General features: G+C 37.0%; 1 protein-coding gene across 2 annotated transcripts in view; it reads left to right on the forward strand.

The window, feature by feature from the left end:
- tbkbp1 (TBK1 binding protein 1) overlaps positions 1-15985 on the forward strand; it is a 51445-nt gene that overhangs the window by 18916 nt on the left and 16544 nt on the right. For both annotated transcript variants that reach the window (XM_051915106.1, XM_051915104.1), the window contains 4 exons: positions 3670-3911; positions 9990-10115; positions 13274-13378; positions 14039-14183. In XM_051915106.1, coding sequence (XP_051771066.1) covers positions 3687-3911; positions 9990-10115; positions 13274-13378; positions 14039-14183 — 601 coding nt within the window. In that variant the 5' untranslated portion in view covers positions 3670-3686. The remainder of the gene's footprint in view (positions 1-3669; positions 3912-9989; positions 10116-13273; positions 13379-14038; positions 14184-15985) is intronic.

Raw genomic sequence — 15985 nt, forward strand, 5'->3', positions numbered from 1 at the left:
AGTTTGCTATTTGAATCAACAGTGGAGTTTATAAATGACCGATGGACTAACGACGAGGTTCAGGTTCAAGCTTATATGCAGAGGATGAAATCCAGCGGGAACTGGAAAGTTGTTCACAGTCGTACGTCACTGGACTAATCTTCACAGTATTCTAGACCATGATGGAAATGCAGAAAGCAACACGCCTGGGGGAAAAATGTTCCTAGGACAAATTGTTCCAGGTAATTTCGGTGGAAATGTGGCTTTTGTCGATCCTGGAACAACGTTCCAAATCAAAAAAGTTTATAGTTTAGGTCAAGTTTAGGCTTACAACAAGGGTTAGGGGCTTTTACACCATTCTTATTCACCTATCATTTCCCTCTGATTTTAGGGATAAGTTATGGGTAGGGTTAGGTTTAGGGGTAGGGATATCAACAAAATATGTTGATCCAGGAACATGTCTTACTTGACAAAATCACAGTGACTGAGCAAGGAGACCCAGTTTGAAATCCTGGTTGCAGTGCTGGGTAGTAACTGATTATATGTAATCTTGATAATGTAATCAGATTCCAAAAATTAAGTACTTTTAATTAGATTATATTACATTTTAAAATACTCCTAATCAGACTACAGAGACTAATTGTAATGTAAATATTTTTTATTTCTTAATATTTATATTTATTATTTATAGAAATATGTATTTTAATAAAATAATATATATTTTTATCTTTTATAAAAATATTTGCAAAATTGCAGCCGAACTTGACAGCCAGCCAGTGAATCCCTTTTTTTTTTTCTTTTTTTTTTATGAAAAAGAGCAGAATTGACATTTTCAGAACTTCTTTTGAATTCCACAAGGAAAAAAATGTGCGTCCCTGTTGGACCAACCAAATTTACACGTGTGATTAGGTCATTTCTGACTGCTGCAACTTTATTATCAGAGATATAAATATATGGACATGCTGCTTCAATGTGTTTGCAATAACACAGACATCACATGAGAAAAGTACATTGTGCTGCAACTCCTTATCAGCACCCAGAGAAGCCCTGAGTGAGAACACACTTGTATTAATGTAGTGGGTTGGAATGTCTCTAAAGTGATATTCTTCCACCTACACACATTCACACCTTCATCAGAACAGCAATCTCTCCCCCATGGTCATGCTGCTTAGCCGTGCCTAAGCAAATGTATTGATGTGAGTGGGTGTTTTTCTGGATTACCCTGAAGGATGGAGAGAAAGAGAGAGAGTAGAATCAAGAGAACACCCAGGAAGAGGTCCAAGGCTTCTCTGTACGTTTTTTTAACGTTGGTACGCAAGTCATCAAAAATAGCTCACTAAGTAAGAAGCATCTGACTCATTTTGTGTGCAGTAAAATCTCCTCACACCTCCGTGCTGCATCAGATGGCCAACCTGATGCTGCATGCATATCTATATTATCTTACTAAACGGTTTACTGTGAAGATATTGCTTTTTTTCTGCTTACTCCATGTTTCTATCCATGTTTGTGTCCTGTTTTGTTGTCAAGGCAGTGCTGTCTAGTGTGAATGAGTGTTGTTGATGGCACTGGAGCGATTCATCATGGTGTGAACAGTGGGCTCTGGGAACTGAAGGGCATGAAGGCAATACACAGGGGACTAATAGAGCTAGACCTCTACAAACATGGCTGCTTGACATCTCACATCATGCATTCAGGTCAAGCTCATGTCTTTGAGCAGTTAGTATACTTTTGTTTCTCTTGGTTTCAGAACCAAGAGAAATTCCTACTCGGGTCATCTTGGGCTTCCAACGCAGAAGCTGTTCCAAAATATTGGCACAATAATTGGTTCTGTATTGGTCCGTATAATATCGGCCAATATTATAATCAATAATAAAATATAATAAAAATATATTATTATAAATGATATAAAAATATAATATATAAAACTAAAAATCTTTTTAGTTATATAAAAAATATATTTAAATATATTTAAATCAGATTTTGTATATTTCTCATTTTAACTATTCTTAGTTTATCTTTGCCGTCATCTAACGTTCACTTCAAGTTACGTAAACAATTTAGTAACACTATTAAATGTAGTCTTTAGACAATTTATCTTAGCCAATTGTACACTACCATCCAAAATCAGGATCAGTATGGGATCAGTAAGATTTTTTAAAAATGTATCATGGTTTCCACAAAAATAGTAAGCAGCACTTGTTTCAACTGTTTCAACATTGCATTGATAATAATACTAAATGATTCTTGAGCACCAAAGCTGCATATTAGAATAATTTCTGAAGGATCATGTGACACTGAAGACTGGAGTAATGGCTAATGAAAATTTGCGTCATGGAAAATTTACTTTTTAAAATATATATATATATATATATATATATATATATATATATATATATAATATTTCACAATATTGCTGTTTTGACTGTATTTTTGATCAAATAAATGTAACTTTGGTGAGCAAAAGTCTTTTTTTTTTTTTTTTTAATCAAAGATTTTGTTATAATGTTGTGATGCCTAAATTCACTTGTAGCATTTAAAATGGTTGATTTTAGTTTCTATTTTATTTTTTATTTATTTAGAAGGAACCTTATAGAATTATAATGTTGGACATGTATTAGTTATCAGCCACACCATAAAAATAAATATCGGCTTATCGTTATTGGCCAGAATTGTAATATTAGTGTGAAGCATTAGAAATGTTGTTTGGAAATAATATATTTATACCACTGTATATAATCAATACTGAGAAGTATGGATAAAAAATATTTCAGTCTAATAACAAATGGACCAATTACATTTATAAGTAGGCCCATACACAATATTTGCATGAACTATGTATCACATTGTTAGCTTAGCAGCATGCTAACAGCAAACAACTGCCATCAGTTGTGAGTCATATCTCATGTGTGGTTTGTGTGAGGAGCACTATTTATATGACGCACAGAGTTGCTGCCTATGTAGAGCGCTCCAAATCTGTCACTTAAGAGGTTTCACTTCAGTTAGGATGCTGCCTTAAAGAAGACAGCTAGGCACCTCATTAGGTTTCGGAACACAGTTTGTATGTACCCTATCAATAAAAAATTAAAATGATAGCAGATTTTTGAAGTGCCTATTTTTCTCTCCAGCAAATTTAATGTCATCACTATGCTGTATTCACAAAATTTGCTGACCCTGTAGAAGCTTGTAAGAAATGGCAGTTATACATGTGATCTCAGTGAATGTTGCTAGGCGGTGATGTCATCCTCTTAGCAGCACAGCGTGTACTTGAATTAGGTCATGCCGCTCATCTCTTTTAAGTGTCTCTGGCCTTTGTCTTCCTGAAAAATTGATGACGTCTCATTGACTGTTGTCGGTTCACATTGGCCCCAAAAAAGGACCAAACATATCCAGAGAAGCTAAAGGGCATGTGGTTGAGAAAGAAAACAACCTTGTTTGGTGCGGTTTGGTGGTTTGTGGCGTGGATGTCAATACTAATGAGAAGTGTAGTTGAGAAAGGAAATAATTATTCTGAGTGAGGGTGAAGTGGAGCTTATAAAGGGAAGAGCATGCACAATAACAAAACCATTGAAGAAGTGATGAGAAGAAGTGAAAAATTATGTTCAAGATGAAAGAACGAACATCCCAAGGCTGATTAGCTCACATTTTTGATTCACATAAACAACCTTCTTCTTTCTCTCTCGCATCTCACAGGTTGAGGATCAGGAGTCATGGAGTCTCTCTTCGGTGGCCAGTTGGGCCTGCTGGGGGGTAACGAGGGTCTGAAAGAAGATGGCTGCGGGGTGGGCTGGTCCAGCTCTCCCTTATCAGAGGATATGTACTCTGCCTCCCACTTCGCCCTCATCAGCGCCTACCAGGACATTAAGACTCGACTGGCTGGCCTTGAGCGAGAAAATGCAGACATCAAAAGAAAACTCAAGATTTACGAGATAAAGGTACAAAACGCCTCAAAGATCCTTTAGCCTCAGATATCAGTGGAGGTCACCTTACATATCAGCCAGTGGTATAACTGACTTGCCAGTTGTACTTGGATTTGTAGTTTATTTTTTACTTCCACTACTTTATATGCAAGCAGCCCTGTTTAATGATTAAAACACTAAAAATGTATAATGTTACTAGTGAATAACCAAAATTAATTTTTTGGTCAAGGGTTAGTTCACCCAAAAATGAAATTTCTGTCATTACGTACTCACCCTCATATCGTCCCAAACCCGTAAGACCTTCATTCATAATATATTTTTGATAAAATCTGAGGGTTTCTGAACCACACATTGGCAACAACGTCATTGCACCTTTTGAGGTCCAGAAAGGTAGTAAAGACATTATTAAAATAGTCAACGTGACCACAGTGGTTTAACCTTAATGTTATGAAGTGATGAGAATAGTTTTTGTGCACAAAAACAAAACAAAAATAATGACTTTTTGCTACAACAACTGTTGTCATACACAGTTGACGTAGTGAACGCAGTGCAGAGCTTCCGTGTTCTACGTCCGAACGCCGATTCATTATTGGCCGGCTCCTGCATCAGCATCACACCCATGCATCGTGCTTCTCATGTGTACAGCGTCAGCCAATACAGAGACAGTGTTCGGACGTAAACACGGAAGCCTGCACTGCGTTCACTACGTCAACTGCATATGACAACAGTTCAAACTGTTAAATAAAGTCGTTATTTTTGTTTTGTTTATGCACACACAAAAAGTATTCTCGTCACTTCATATCATTAAGGTTGAACCACTGTAGTCACGTGGACTATTTTAATGATGTCTTTAATACGTTTCTGGACCTCAAAAGGTGCAATGACGTTGCTGCCTATGGGCCCTATTTAAACGATCTAAGCACATGGTCTAAAGCGCACTTAGGGCACGTCCGAATCTACTTTTACTAGTTTAAAAAGGAAAAATGGTCGGAAAAATTGTCTAAAGAGGTTATCCCTATTCTCTTAATGAGTCATGGGTGTGTTTTGGGCGTAAAGTGCAATAAACCAACCAGAGTCTCGTCTCCCATTCCCTTTAAAAGTCAGTTGCGCTCGCGCCATGGCGTATTCACTATTTACAAGGCGGAATTTGAAAGCGGAATAACTGAACGCGTCTATTGTGAGAAAACGGATCTAATCATGCACGAGGTTAAAGCATGCGAGCAGAACATCTACGGGAAAAGCCAGATTCCACCAAAGCATTTTTTATTTTTATGCACACAATAATAATCTTTCACATTGTAATCCTTTAATTTTTAATATTTGGCATGTTTGTGTACTGCTGCGCTTCCCTGTGTGTATAATAAGCAGAATGTACGCACGTTGTGCACCCGCATATAGGCGCATATTACTAACGCGCTCTTTAAATAACAAAACAAATATTGCGCTATTGACTTTAGGCCAGGTTTCAGTTGGTCAATGGCGCAGCCTATTTCAGTTGCCTCAAAATAGCAACGCGCCAACAACGCGCCTGAACACACCTCGTTTTCATACCAGCACGCCCATTTGCGCACAAATGGGTGCAAATGCATTTGCTATTTAAACAACATGGCGCAGGGCGTGGAAACGATAACTGCACCGGGCTGAAACTAGCAAAAAACACTTGCGTCGCACCTGGCGCCGCACTGCGCCGGGTGTATGATAGGGCCCTATGTGTGGTTCAGATACCCTCAGATTTCATCAAAAATATCTTAACTTGTGTTCTGAAGATGAACGAAGGTCTTACGGGTTTAGGACGACATTAGGGTGAGTAATTAATGACAGAAATTTCATTTTTGGGTGAACTAATTCTTTAAAGTTTATTTAATAATCAATAAATTAATCACTTTTATTCAATAATCAACACTCAACTGAGTTGTATATAAAAATGTATCGTTTTTATATCAGCTTACTAATATACTAATTCGTTGTTGAAATATAAGTATTTAAACTGTGGCTGTACGTTGAATGGCTTTCCTCAGGTAAATATAACATTACGTGACATACAAGTTGATTTATTGATTGTCTTTTCGCGACAGAGATTACATGACACGTTACATTCTTTCAACATACCTTCTGAAGTTTATTCATGTTTATTTCAAGCTATAACTTAAGAAGCGTAAGAGATGATTGATTCATGAGCGTTCCACTGCCACTGAACTGAGGCAGATACAGGGATCTGTCATGCCACATTAAAGAGGGTCAAAATGACATTTATTGTTTGAATTTCGTTCTAAAATTGAGAGATTTTGAAAGCTGAGACTTTGTTTCATATCAAAAGTAACAAAACTCAAAGATCCAAAGTCCACTATTTCAAAATCTCTTTCTGAAAAAGTATTTGGTTTTCCCATCTGCTTTAAGGACAACAGCACTTGAGCTGCATGAACTCCACAAGTTTGTGTAAAGCCTGATGTTCATGTTATCCAGCTTGATTTGAGAATGATCCAAAAAAGCATATTGCGCTTTAGTGGAAGCACAAAAAACTTTTAATTAGTGACCTAGAAATAGTGCAGAATTTTAAATTACTATTATAACATTTCTTGTTTAAAAATGGCAGCTTATTTCCAGGTTTAAATGAAAGAAATCCCAGATTTTTAATGTGGTCTCAGTATAGCTCTCTTCACAACAACACAGACACAGGTCTGTTCCTTGAAACGGGTGTTTATTTTTCTTAGGCTTTGCACCGTAAAAGCACTGTATTCGTAAATGAACCTAGTACATACACATCAGCCAATTATACAATACATAGTCTGAAAGTAAACGAGATACAAAATGTCACTTAGCATTATTATGGACACCTTCAATACATTAAACAAGTGTATCGAAGGTGTCCATAATAACCTCATTGGCTGCTTGTTATGAAAAGAAGTCTTTGAGTCCTTAGAAGTTTTAAGAAAATCCTCTTTACTGTCCGTTTGACTTTAGACAGAGCACTGATTTTAAACTTAAATGTGCAATATAGCAGAGCCTTGTGAGGCGCCCGCTCATCATCTGTCAATCAGGGCGACTCAGTAATTCGTCATTTCTGCTAAACAGTGATGCATTCTCAGCCTTATGCTTTAAAGTACAAAAAATGAATTTACATCAGATTACATCACATTTACATTTTAAAAAAAAATCTCAAAAAGCTTACATGAAATTATGATATAATATAATAAGAGAATAGATTAGAATAATAGAATAGAATAATAGAATAGAATATGAATATTTACTTGTGGATGCCACTTTAGATAAAATAGTCTGTTAATCCTAATTAAGCTAATTAAAACTTCAAAATGAGTCATCAAATTAGTTTTTACTATACCACATTATAGGGATGCTTAAGAATATTTTAGCTATTGTCAAATATATATGACATAATCGTCCAGTCAAAAGTAGGGTGTAGACATCCTTGTTAGGAACCCTTTTCCCCTGCACCTCGCTGCCTCATCTCACATTAATGCAGAGACAGTGACATGGTCACAGACATACTATATTGGGCATTTAATTAGAGTAGAATAGAGTGGACACACATAGCAAGTGATAAAATGGTTACCTGCCGCACAGCAGAAAGCACTGATAAAGAGCATAAAGCAATAATTAAACTAACTACTTCATGTGTGAAGCAACCCTATTTGATGCTGGTAGAGGCCAAATTTTTTATTTAACTATTATGGAGTTGCTTTACAGTTTTCTTGTGAAATAATAGTGATCTTTGTGAGTTCAGCAGCTGAATACTAATATAAGCTGTTGTCAGAGTTTATGCTAAGCATATAACATTGATTTGATTAATGACTGTGCCATGACAGTACTCATTAAGAGCTGTGCCTGCTTCATGTATGAAAGAGCTTTATTTATAGGCCAGCTGCCACGTGAGCCGAGCTGTACATAAACAAGTGTGAATGCTCTCTGTAATTAGCATGTCAAGCGTCCACATAAAAACACACAAAGCCACTTGTACACACAATACAAGATGCTCCTGATGCTGTTTAGATCGCTTGATTGTTAGGAAAGTAGATCACGTCTCTATTCATTTTTAAACATGAACACGTGATTGTTATTCACATGAGATTATTTTTTCTAGATGAGAATGTTTATCTTCCTTTGATTACAAATCAGTGCTTATGCTGTGCAGTAACCTACTCAACAGAGTGAGCAGCTGGTTCATTTGATGTGATCTTTGAGTACGACTAGGTAGGTTGGGCAGCTTCCAGGCCTCTGGGGAGCTGCAGGTTGGAGATGCTCCAGATTGGATATCTTTAAAGCTTTTTGGTTTGGCCCTCCCCAAACATATGTATGTATACGCACCAACGATGGCTAGCCTCTGAAGAACAGCTGTTTTTGCAGAAGGTGAGAGAAAGAGAGAGAGCGCCTTCAGGGTTCTGCGTTCACTATGGCTCACTGCCTAGTAAAGGGCTAAATGTGGGGAACAAATGCACACAGCTCTCAAAGCTCGTAGGAGTAAAAATATATGAGATCCAGCACATCAAAGCACACAGCATCTACTGAGATATATATAGTGTGTATGTATAATGTATGTCCTGGCTATTACCTAAAACACCATAACTAATATCCCACTGGTTTTACATATGTTTTGGCATGTCTAATCATATACTGCTAAATTGCAGATGAACTTTGTCCTATCTAAGGGGAGTAAAAAAAAAAAAAAAAATCAGTGTTGCCATACACTATCATTCAAAAGATTGTGATGGCAAAAAATTAATTTTCAGCAGCCATTACTTCGGTCTTCAGTGTCACATGATCCTTCAGAAATCATTCTAATATGCAGAAATATGGTGCTCAAAAACATTCTTATCATTAAGGGTGAAAATAGTTGTGCTGCTTAATATTTTTGTTGAAAACATGATTTTTTTCCCCCTCAGGATTATTGATGAATAGAAAGTAACTGCAAATAACTGCTGTTCTTTTGAAATATAAATCTTTTGTAAAATTATAATGTCTTTACTGTCACTTTTGATCAATTTAATTCATCCTTGCTGAATAAAAGTAATAATTTCTTTAGAAAGAAAGAAAGAAAGAAAGAAAGAAAGAAAGAAAACTCTTACTGACCATAAACTTTTGAATGGTAGTGTACATTTTGTATCATTTATTAATTTATTTATTTATTTTGGCTTTGTTTTATAGGAACGGAAAGTGGAGGTAACAACAAATGCTTTTCACTGTACATTGCATCTGGATATATGCCCAATGCTTTTCTCCATAATTTTGTAATTGCTAGAGAATTTTCACAAACATCTGTTTAAAAAAATTGTTTACCTACTGATTTCTGCACAATGTTAAAACCCTACGCCTCATTTGCATAGACAAAATGCATATTTGTGCTGAAAAGATGGCTTTCCATTACAGATTTGCGCAAACCTTTTGCGATATTTTCTAAATGTCGATGAAAAACTACTATTCAGTTAACTACCATTAACTGATGTTATGCGACTAAAACATAATTTTTTCCTCTTGCGATAAGTCATTCTAAAAATGGCAACGGATGTTAGTATGTTTAAGTATATTTGCAGCCACTGCGCTAGCCATTATTTTTAATCGAAAGACACGCATGTTATCCAAGCGTTAATGGCAAAGAAAGCCCCTTATACTTGGGAACAGCCTCGTATGAGTTGTTTCTGGGTGTTTATCCCGCCCATCTGCTTCAAGGTCTTGATAAATTGTGGCATTTCTTTGTTGTTTAGAATCCAGTATTCCCGTAATTCTTTGGTCTTTTATGAGTTTAACAAAGAGCTCTGTCTTGTCTTCCTGTCCAAACATACCACGCCATCTTTAAAGAATGATCGACTTTTACGTATGCCAGGTGACCTGTAAATGCGGATTTCCAATGCAATTTTGCGAAATATTCCTTTTTCGAATGGCCTGAAAAAAACTACGGAGCCCCGGACATGACATGCAGGAAAAAAATAGTAGGCTAAATCGTGTGCACGATTTATTAATTCGTTCCCTCGATTTACTAAAACGTGCGCATGATTTACTATTTTGTTCCCTTGATTTATAAATCAAGTGAATGACCCTGTGATGACCCCTGTGTCACTTTTTGTGTATGTGTGTGTGCAGTTTCCCATGATAAGCGAGTTTGGAGAGGACAGAAACTCCTACTGCTCCTTTGAGCCCAAAGACACAGCGCTGCTCCAGTCAGAGAATGGCAGTCTGCAACAGAGAGTCAACATGCTGACCCTCGAGGTGAGAGGACAAACACATATACACACATCCTCCTCTTTCTGGATTGTATTTCATCCATTGTTCTGCTAATTTCAAACGATCTCTTATAGTGTTATAGTGTGATTTGGCTATATTGTGTTGTAAATCTGGATTACACATCACAAAATGGAAAGATTAGAGTGGTACAGTAATACGATTAGTAGGGTAATGAAGGACAACTTCAAATGCCCAGTCATTCATGACAAAGGCCTTACATAATTTAGACGACGAAGTGTTCGGTTTTGCGTGCCTGAAGCCCGCTCTCAGTTGTCTCTCCCGACTGGCTGTGATGTGGAGTGTAAATGGGAAGATCATACTCTCTCTCTCTGCATCTCTCGGCTCATTGCCTGGCGAAGCGTCTCATTAATTAATGATGCTTGCTATGTGTTTCCATAGCCACCCAGCAGCCTTCCCTCCGTCAAATAGCCAGATTTCTCTTTGTCATCTGTTCTTCTCTCTCCCACACCTCCCTCGCTTTTGCTGACGTTTGGTACTTTGTGTGTACATTCCTTATTCTTCCACTCTATCCTCGCTTGACTGTGGCCTTCCTCCTTGATTCGTGTCTTGTTGTGTTTCATTCTTTACTTTTTTTTCCCAACACCAGCAGCTTTGCAGTCATGAGCTATCGCTGAGATCTAATGCAGTGCAATTGAAAGTAAATACCCTGTTCTGTTATTTTTTCTGAAAATAAGCTACTATTATCTGTGAAGCCAAAGGATCACTGCAGAGAGGTGTGTTATATGATAATTGAAGTAGATGCTTATGTGTCTGTATTTAAATGAAGTGGAGGCAATAGCACAAGTACATTTGTTCATTTTTATATATATCAAGCAGAACAGCCTGTTTTTATTCTTTTTTTACACCATGTCCTTACCAGTTTCCAGCAACAAGCAATTTGTCAGAATTTGAAACTTGTATGCAACATGACCAGTTGACAGAACAGTCACTTGCCCTTTCGCCACTCAAAAGCTTACATTTTGTTGATCTTGTACATCCATGTTTTTGCCTTGTAAACATAAACTTTGGTTTTATGTTGCTGATTTGTCATTTTTACACATGAATTGGCACCTCTTAAAGGATTAGTTTGCCAAAAAATGTAATTAATTACTCACACTTGTGTCGTTCCACATCCGTAAGACCTTTGTTCATCTTCAGAACACAAATTAATATCTATTTGATGAAGTCTGAGAGGTTTCTGTCCCTCCATAGAGATCCAACTCAACTACCACTCCAAGGTCCAGAAAGGTAGGAAAAACATCAAAGTACTCCATGTGACTCCAGTGGTTTAACCTCAATTTTATGAAGCGACGCGAGTGCTTTTTTGTGCAAAAAAAAAAAAAATGTACCACTTACAAAAATATTGATCTGCAATGCGCGTTCACGAGAGCTTCACAACGCATGCGTGTTGTATTTAGACTCACGTGTCAACACAACGCACATGCGCAAGTGTTTACAAAAGCACCAGGACGCATGTGTTTTGTGTTCACGCGAGAGCTGACATTGTTGTGTGAACACGCTTTGGATAATATTATTTTGTAAATAAAGTGGTAAATTATGTTTTTTTGCGCAAACAATGCACTCATGTCGCTTCATAAAATTGAGTTGAAGCCACTGGAGTGATTTTCCTACCTTTCTGGACCTTGGAGTGGTAGTTGCGTTGGATCTCTACGGAGGGACAGAAACCTCTCAGACTTCATCAAAAAGATCTTAATTTGCGTTCCGAAGATGAACGAAGGTCTTACGGATGTGGAACGACACGAGAGTGAGTAATGAATGACAGAATTTTCATTTTTGTGTGAACTAACACTTTAAGCCCATAGCATACTTCAGACAGCCTTGCAAAGTAACCCATGTAAACATCTGTGTATTCTTTCATGTTGGAGTTGTACAAATGAAGGTACTTTCTAACCTCTTTGCATACGTGTAAAAAATGAAGTATACTTTGGGCTTGAGTCCAGACCTTAAATTCATTGAAAGTCTTTAGGATGTGCTGGAGTAGACTTTACAGAGTGCTCGACTCTTGCATTGTCAGTACAAGATCTTGACCAAAACTTGATGCACCTCTTAATGGAAATAACATCACAACACTTTTTTTTTTTACTCAAGAGGTGCATCATTTTTTTGGTCAAGATCTTGTATTGACAATACAAGAGTCAAGCACTCTGTAAAGTCTACTCCAGCAGTCTACTTTACTGTTTCGTATATATAATATATATATATACACACACAGGTTTGATTTGCTAACTTAGTAAGGACATTCCATAGGCGTAATGGTTTTTATACTGTACAAAATGTACATTCTATACCCCTATATTACCCCTACCCCTAAACCTACCCATCACAGAAAACATTCTGCATTTTTACATTTTTAATAAAACATTGTTTAGTATGTTTTTAAAGGTATTCAAATATGTAAATATGAGGACTAATGAAATTTCCTCATAAAACATGTTTACGCCGTAATACCAGTGCAGTACCCGTCATTATACAAATTTGTGTCCTCATAAATCATGAAAACAAGCACACACAGAACACACATAAAATATTTCTAGTAAATGTAAAATATATTGGTAATTTTTTTTTTTTTTTTTTTTTTTTTTGCTCTTTTGTGGTGGGGCAAGTTTAAATCAGAACTACTGAAATGCTTGCTGTTTTTCCTTAGTTGAGCCCTGTTATTATTGAAATATATAGCTTCTTGCTTCCATATCTGTCTTGACACTCTATCTCAACAGTACAGAGTTTTATGTAGCAAACAAACAAACAAAAAACAAACAAAAAAAAACTAATGCATAAGATTTAAATCACAGCTTCCAGCAGAACTGATATTATGGGCCTATTAGGAACATAAAAATTCCATAATGGTAACAAACAAGCCAGTAAAAAAAGAAATGTGACAAGAAATAACTGACAAAATGAGATATATATATATATATATAATATATATATATATATATATATATATATACTACACCTGCCTAATATCAAATGTTGCAACAGCTTGTCATTATACAGCCTGAGGACAGCCCAACTGTCCTTGTAATTCTAAGCACATATTAAACACACTAAATAATGTTTTGATGAAAATGTAAAAATGCAAAAAGATTTTTGTGAGGATTAAGCTAGGTGTGTTTGTTCTACAGCTTCAGAAGAGCAAAGAACGAGAGGAGCAGCTTGAAGATGTCATTCAGGCCTATGAGAAGATCCACATGGAGAAGTCCAGCCTTCAGCGAGACCTGGACAAGATGGTGAGAGCTCTTCTGAAACATTCATTCCCCGACATCCATGCTAAGTTTGGCTGCCGAACGGATGGGCAGTTGCGATAATTAGCCTCTCCATGTGCTTCAGGCTTTAATCCAACCAGGTGTCCACTTGATTAATCTTGTACTATGCGTACATCCTAACAGGGCTGTGTGAATGTAATTGGGCTCTTATATTTCCCAGCCAAGCCCTTGTATAAGTGGATGATGCTGGATATCTGTAATCATATATGCACATTTGCATTCTCAGTTTTAAACATGGGTCTCAAATGGCTTCGATTGGATTTGGCTGGGACCAAAAGAGTGAAGTTTTGAAAACTGCATGATGCAAGCTTTTGAGCATCTGTGCCGTTCGCCTCTCTGAAACACTCAGCCAGCTATCAGCTGTTACATCTACATGTCCTCATCTTTTATTGCTGACAAAAATTCCACATGGACGTGAATGTCGGAAGAATCTGCATGGTTAAAATAATGGCCTCTTTGCCCTTGTCTATCTTTTGATCAGTCCCTCTTTGCCTGTGTTACTCTCTGTGCTTTCTCTTTTGGTGTTTCAGTTTTAATCTTTCATAATCTTTTACTTTTGTGTTCATCTTTGTCCCTTTCCCTCTCTTCTTTTCCTTTTCTTCTCTCACTCTTTCCCGGTCTCAGACGTCTCTGGTGGAGAAACACGTTGAGCGGATTCACAGTCTCGAGTCAGCTCTGAGGCAGAGGGAGAGCTCTCTACACAAACTCAACACACAGCTACACAACAAAGACATGCAGTATCTGCAACTACACAGCCCTGACCCACATAGTAAGTCTTGTTTTGTGTGTATGCATGCAGATGTTCATTTAGAAATCACTCAGTGGTCTAGGACATGCAGATCTGTGCTTAAAACCGCTACTGCTGCTGACTCATTCACTCATGCACTATTCACTACATAGTGAATGTCATATACAGGTAGGGTTCTATACAAGTAAATGAGTGAATAAAAATTAGTGTATTCGGATAGTACTGCAATTTGTATGATCTTACGTCACATCTATTTCAAAACAAAAAATGGCAAAATATTTAGTGAATATTTACTTTTATAGGGTTAGTTCACCCAAAAATGAAAATTCTGTCATTAATTACTCACCCTCATGTCGTTCCAAACCTGTAAGACCTTCATTCATCTTCGGAACACAAATTAAGATATTTTTGATGAAATCCGAGAGCTCTCTGACTCCTCCATAGATAGGAATTTAATTACCACTGTCAAGGCCCAGACAGGTACTAAAGACATCGTTAAAATAGTCCACATGACTACAGTGGTTCAACCTTAATTTTATGAAGCGAAGAGAATACTTTTTGTGCGCAAAAACAAAACCACAACTTTATTCAAAAATTTCTTCTCTTCCCTGTCAGTCTCCTACGCTGTTTACGTTCAGCACTTCCAGGTTCTATGTCAGAACGCCGACTCATTATTGGCCAGCTTCTGCATCAACATCACACGCATGCGTCATGCTGCTTACGTGAACAGCGTTGGCCAATACTGAGCCTTGTTTTGTTTTTGCGCACAAAAAGTATTCTCGTCGCTTCATAAAATGAAGGTTGAACCGCTGTAGTCACGTGGCCTATTTTAACAATGTCTTTAGTACCTTTCTGGGCCTTGACAGTGGTAATTAAATTGCTGTCTATGGAGGAGTCAGAGAGCTTTCGGATTTCATCAAAAATATTTTAATTTGTGTTCCGAAGATGAACAAAGGTCTTACAGGTTTGGAACGACATGAGGGTGAGTAATTAATGACAGAATTTTTATTTTTGGGTGAACTAAACCTTTAATGGCCTTAACCATTTTAATCACAAATCACTGGTCAGGAAATTAGCAAGAATTACACAAATACTGTAGATAAAGTAACATAGCACAGAACAGCCTTTCCAGACAGCCTTTTACAGGAAGAAGCGTCCACTCAATGTTAATGGCTTCAAACGGTTCATGAGTAGTTAAAAAAAATGTCTTCCAGTTTGTTTTAGTTTAATGTGAGACCAAATATTCACTATAGGGTTCAAATCTGGACTCTGACCAGGCCAAAACATGAGCCTGATGGACTATAGCATATATAACATGTTATTATATAACAACTTTTTATTTGTGGGAATCAAGCCATTCTGCAATATTCTCCTGTACCCCAAAGCATTAAATGACTTTTCACAGTGAAGTAGCTCACCAATACCAGCAGCTAAAAAAACTCCCCACACAATGACACCTTTCCCTCCATGCGTCACTGTGTTAGAGATGCAGTTATTATATATTTCTCAGCAGATTTTCAAAGACAACGCTCCAGAGCATCATCATGCAATTCGTGTTTCATTGTGATTCATCACTCCACACACAACTTCCAATATTCTGCCAAAAACTTCATTCTGTCTTGATGTTTTTTGAGACAGCTATATCTTTTTAAGCAGTGCATTTGCTTCCAGTTTGCTAATTTTCCGACTAATAATTTGTGGTTACGGTAATTAAAAGCTCAATCTTTTGCCATATTTGCTAGTAGAGTTGTTTATCAGCATAAGATCTTGTTCATTATTTGTCATTTTATGTGCCTGCTTCATTTGTATTCAGCTCCAACAAC

Source organism: Ctenopharyngodon idella, chromosome 12 (genome assembly GCF_019924925.1).
Source record: "Ctenopharyngodon idella isolate HZGC_01 chromosome 12, HZGC01, whole genome shotgun sequence".
In the NCBI taxonomy this organism is placed as follows: domain Eukaryota; kingdom Metazoa; phylum Chordata; class Actinopteri; order Cypriniformes; family Xenocyprididae; genus Ctenopharyngodon; species Ctenopharyngodon idella.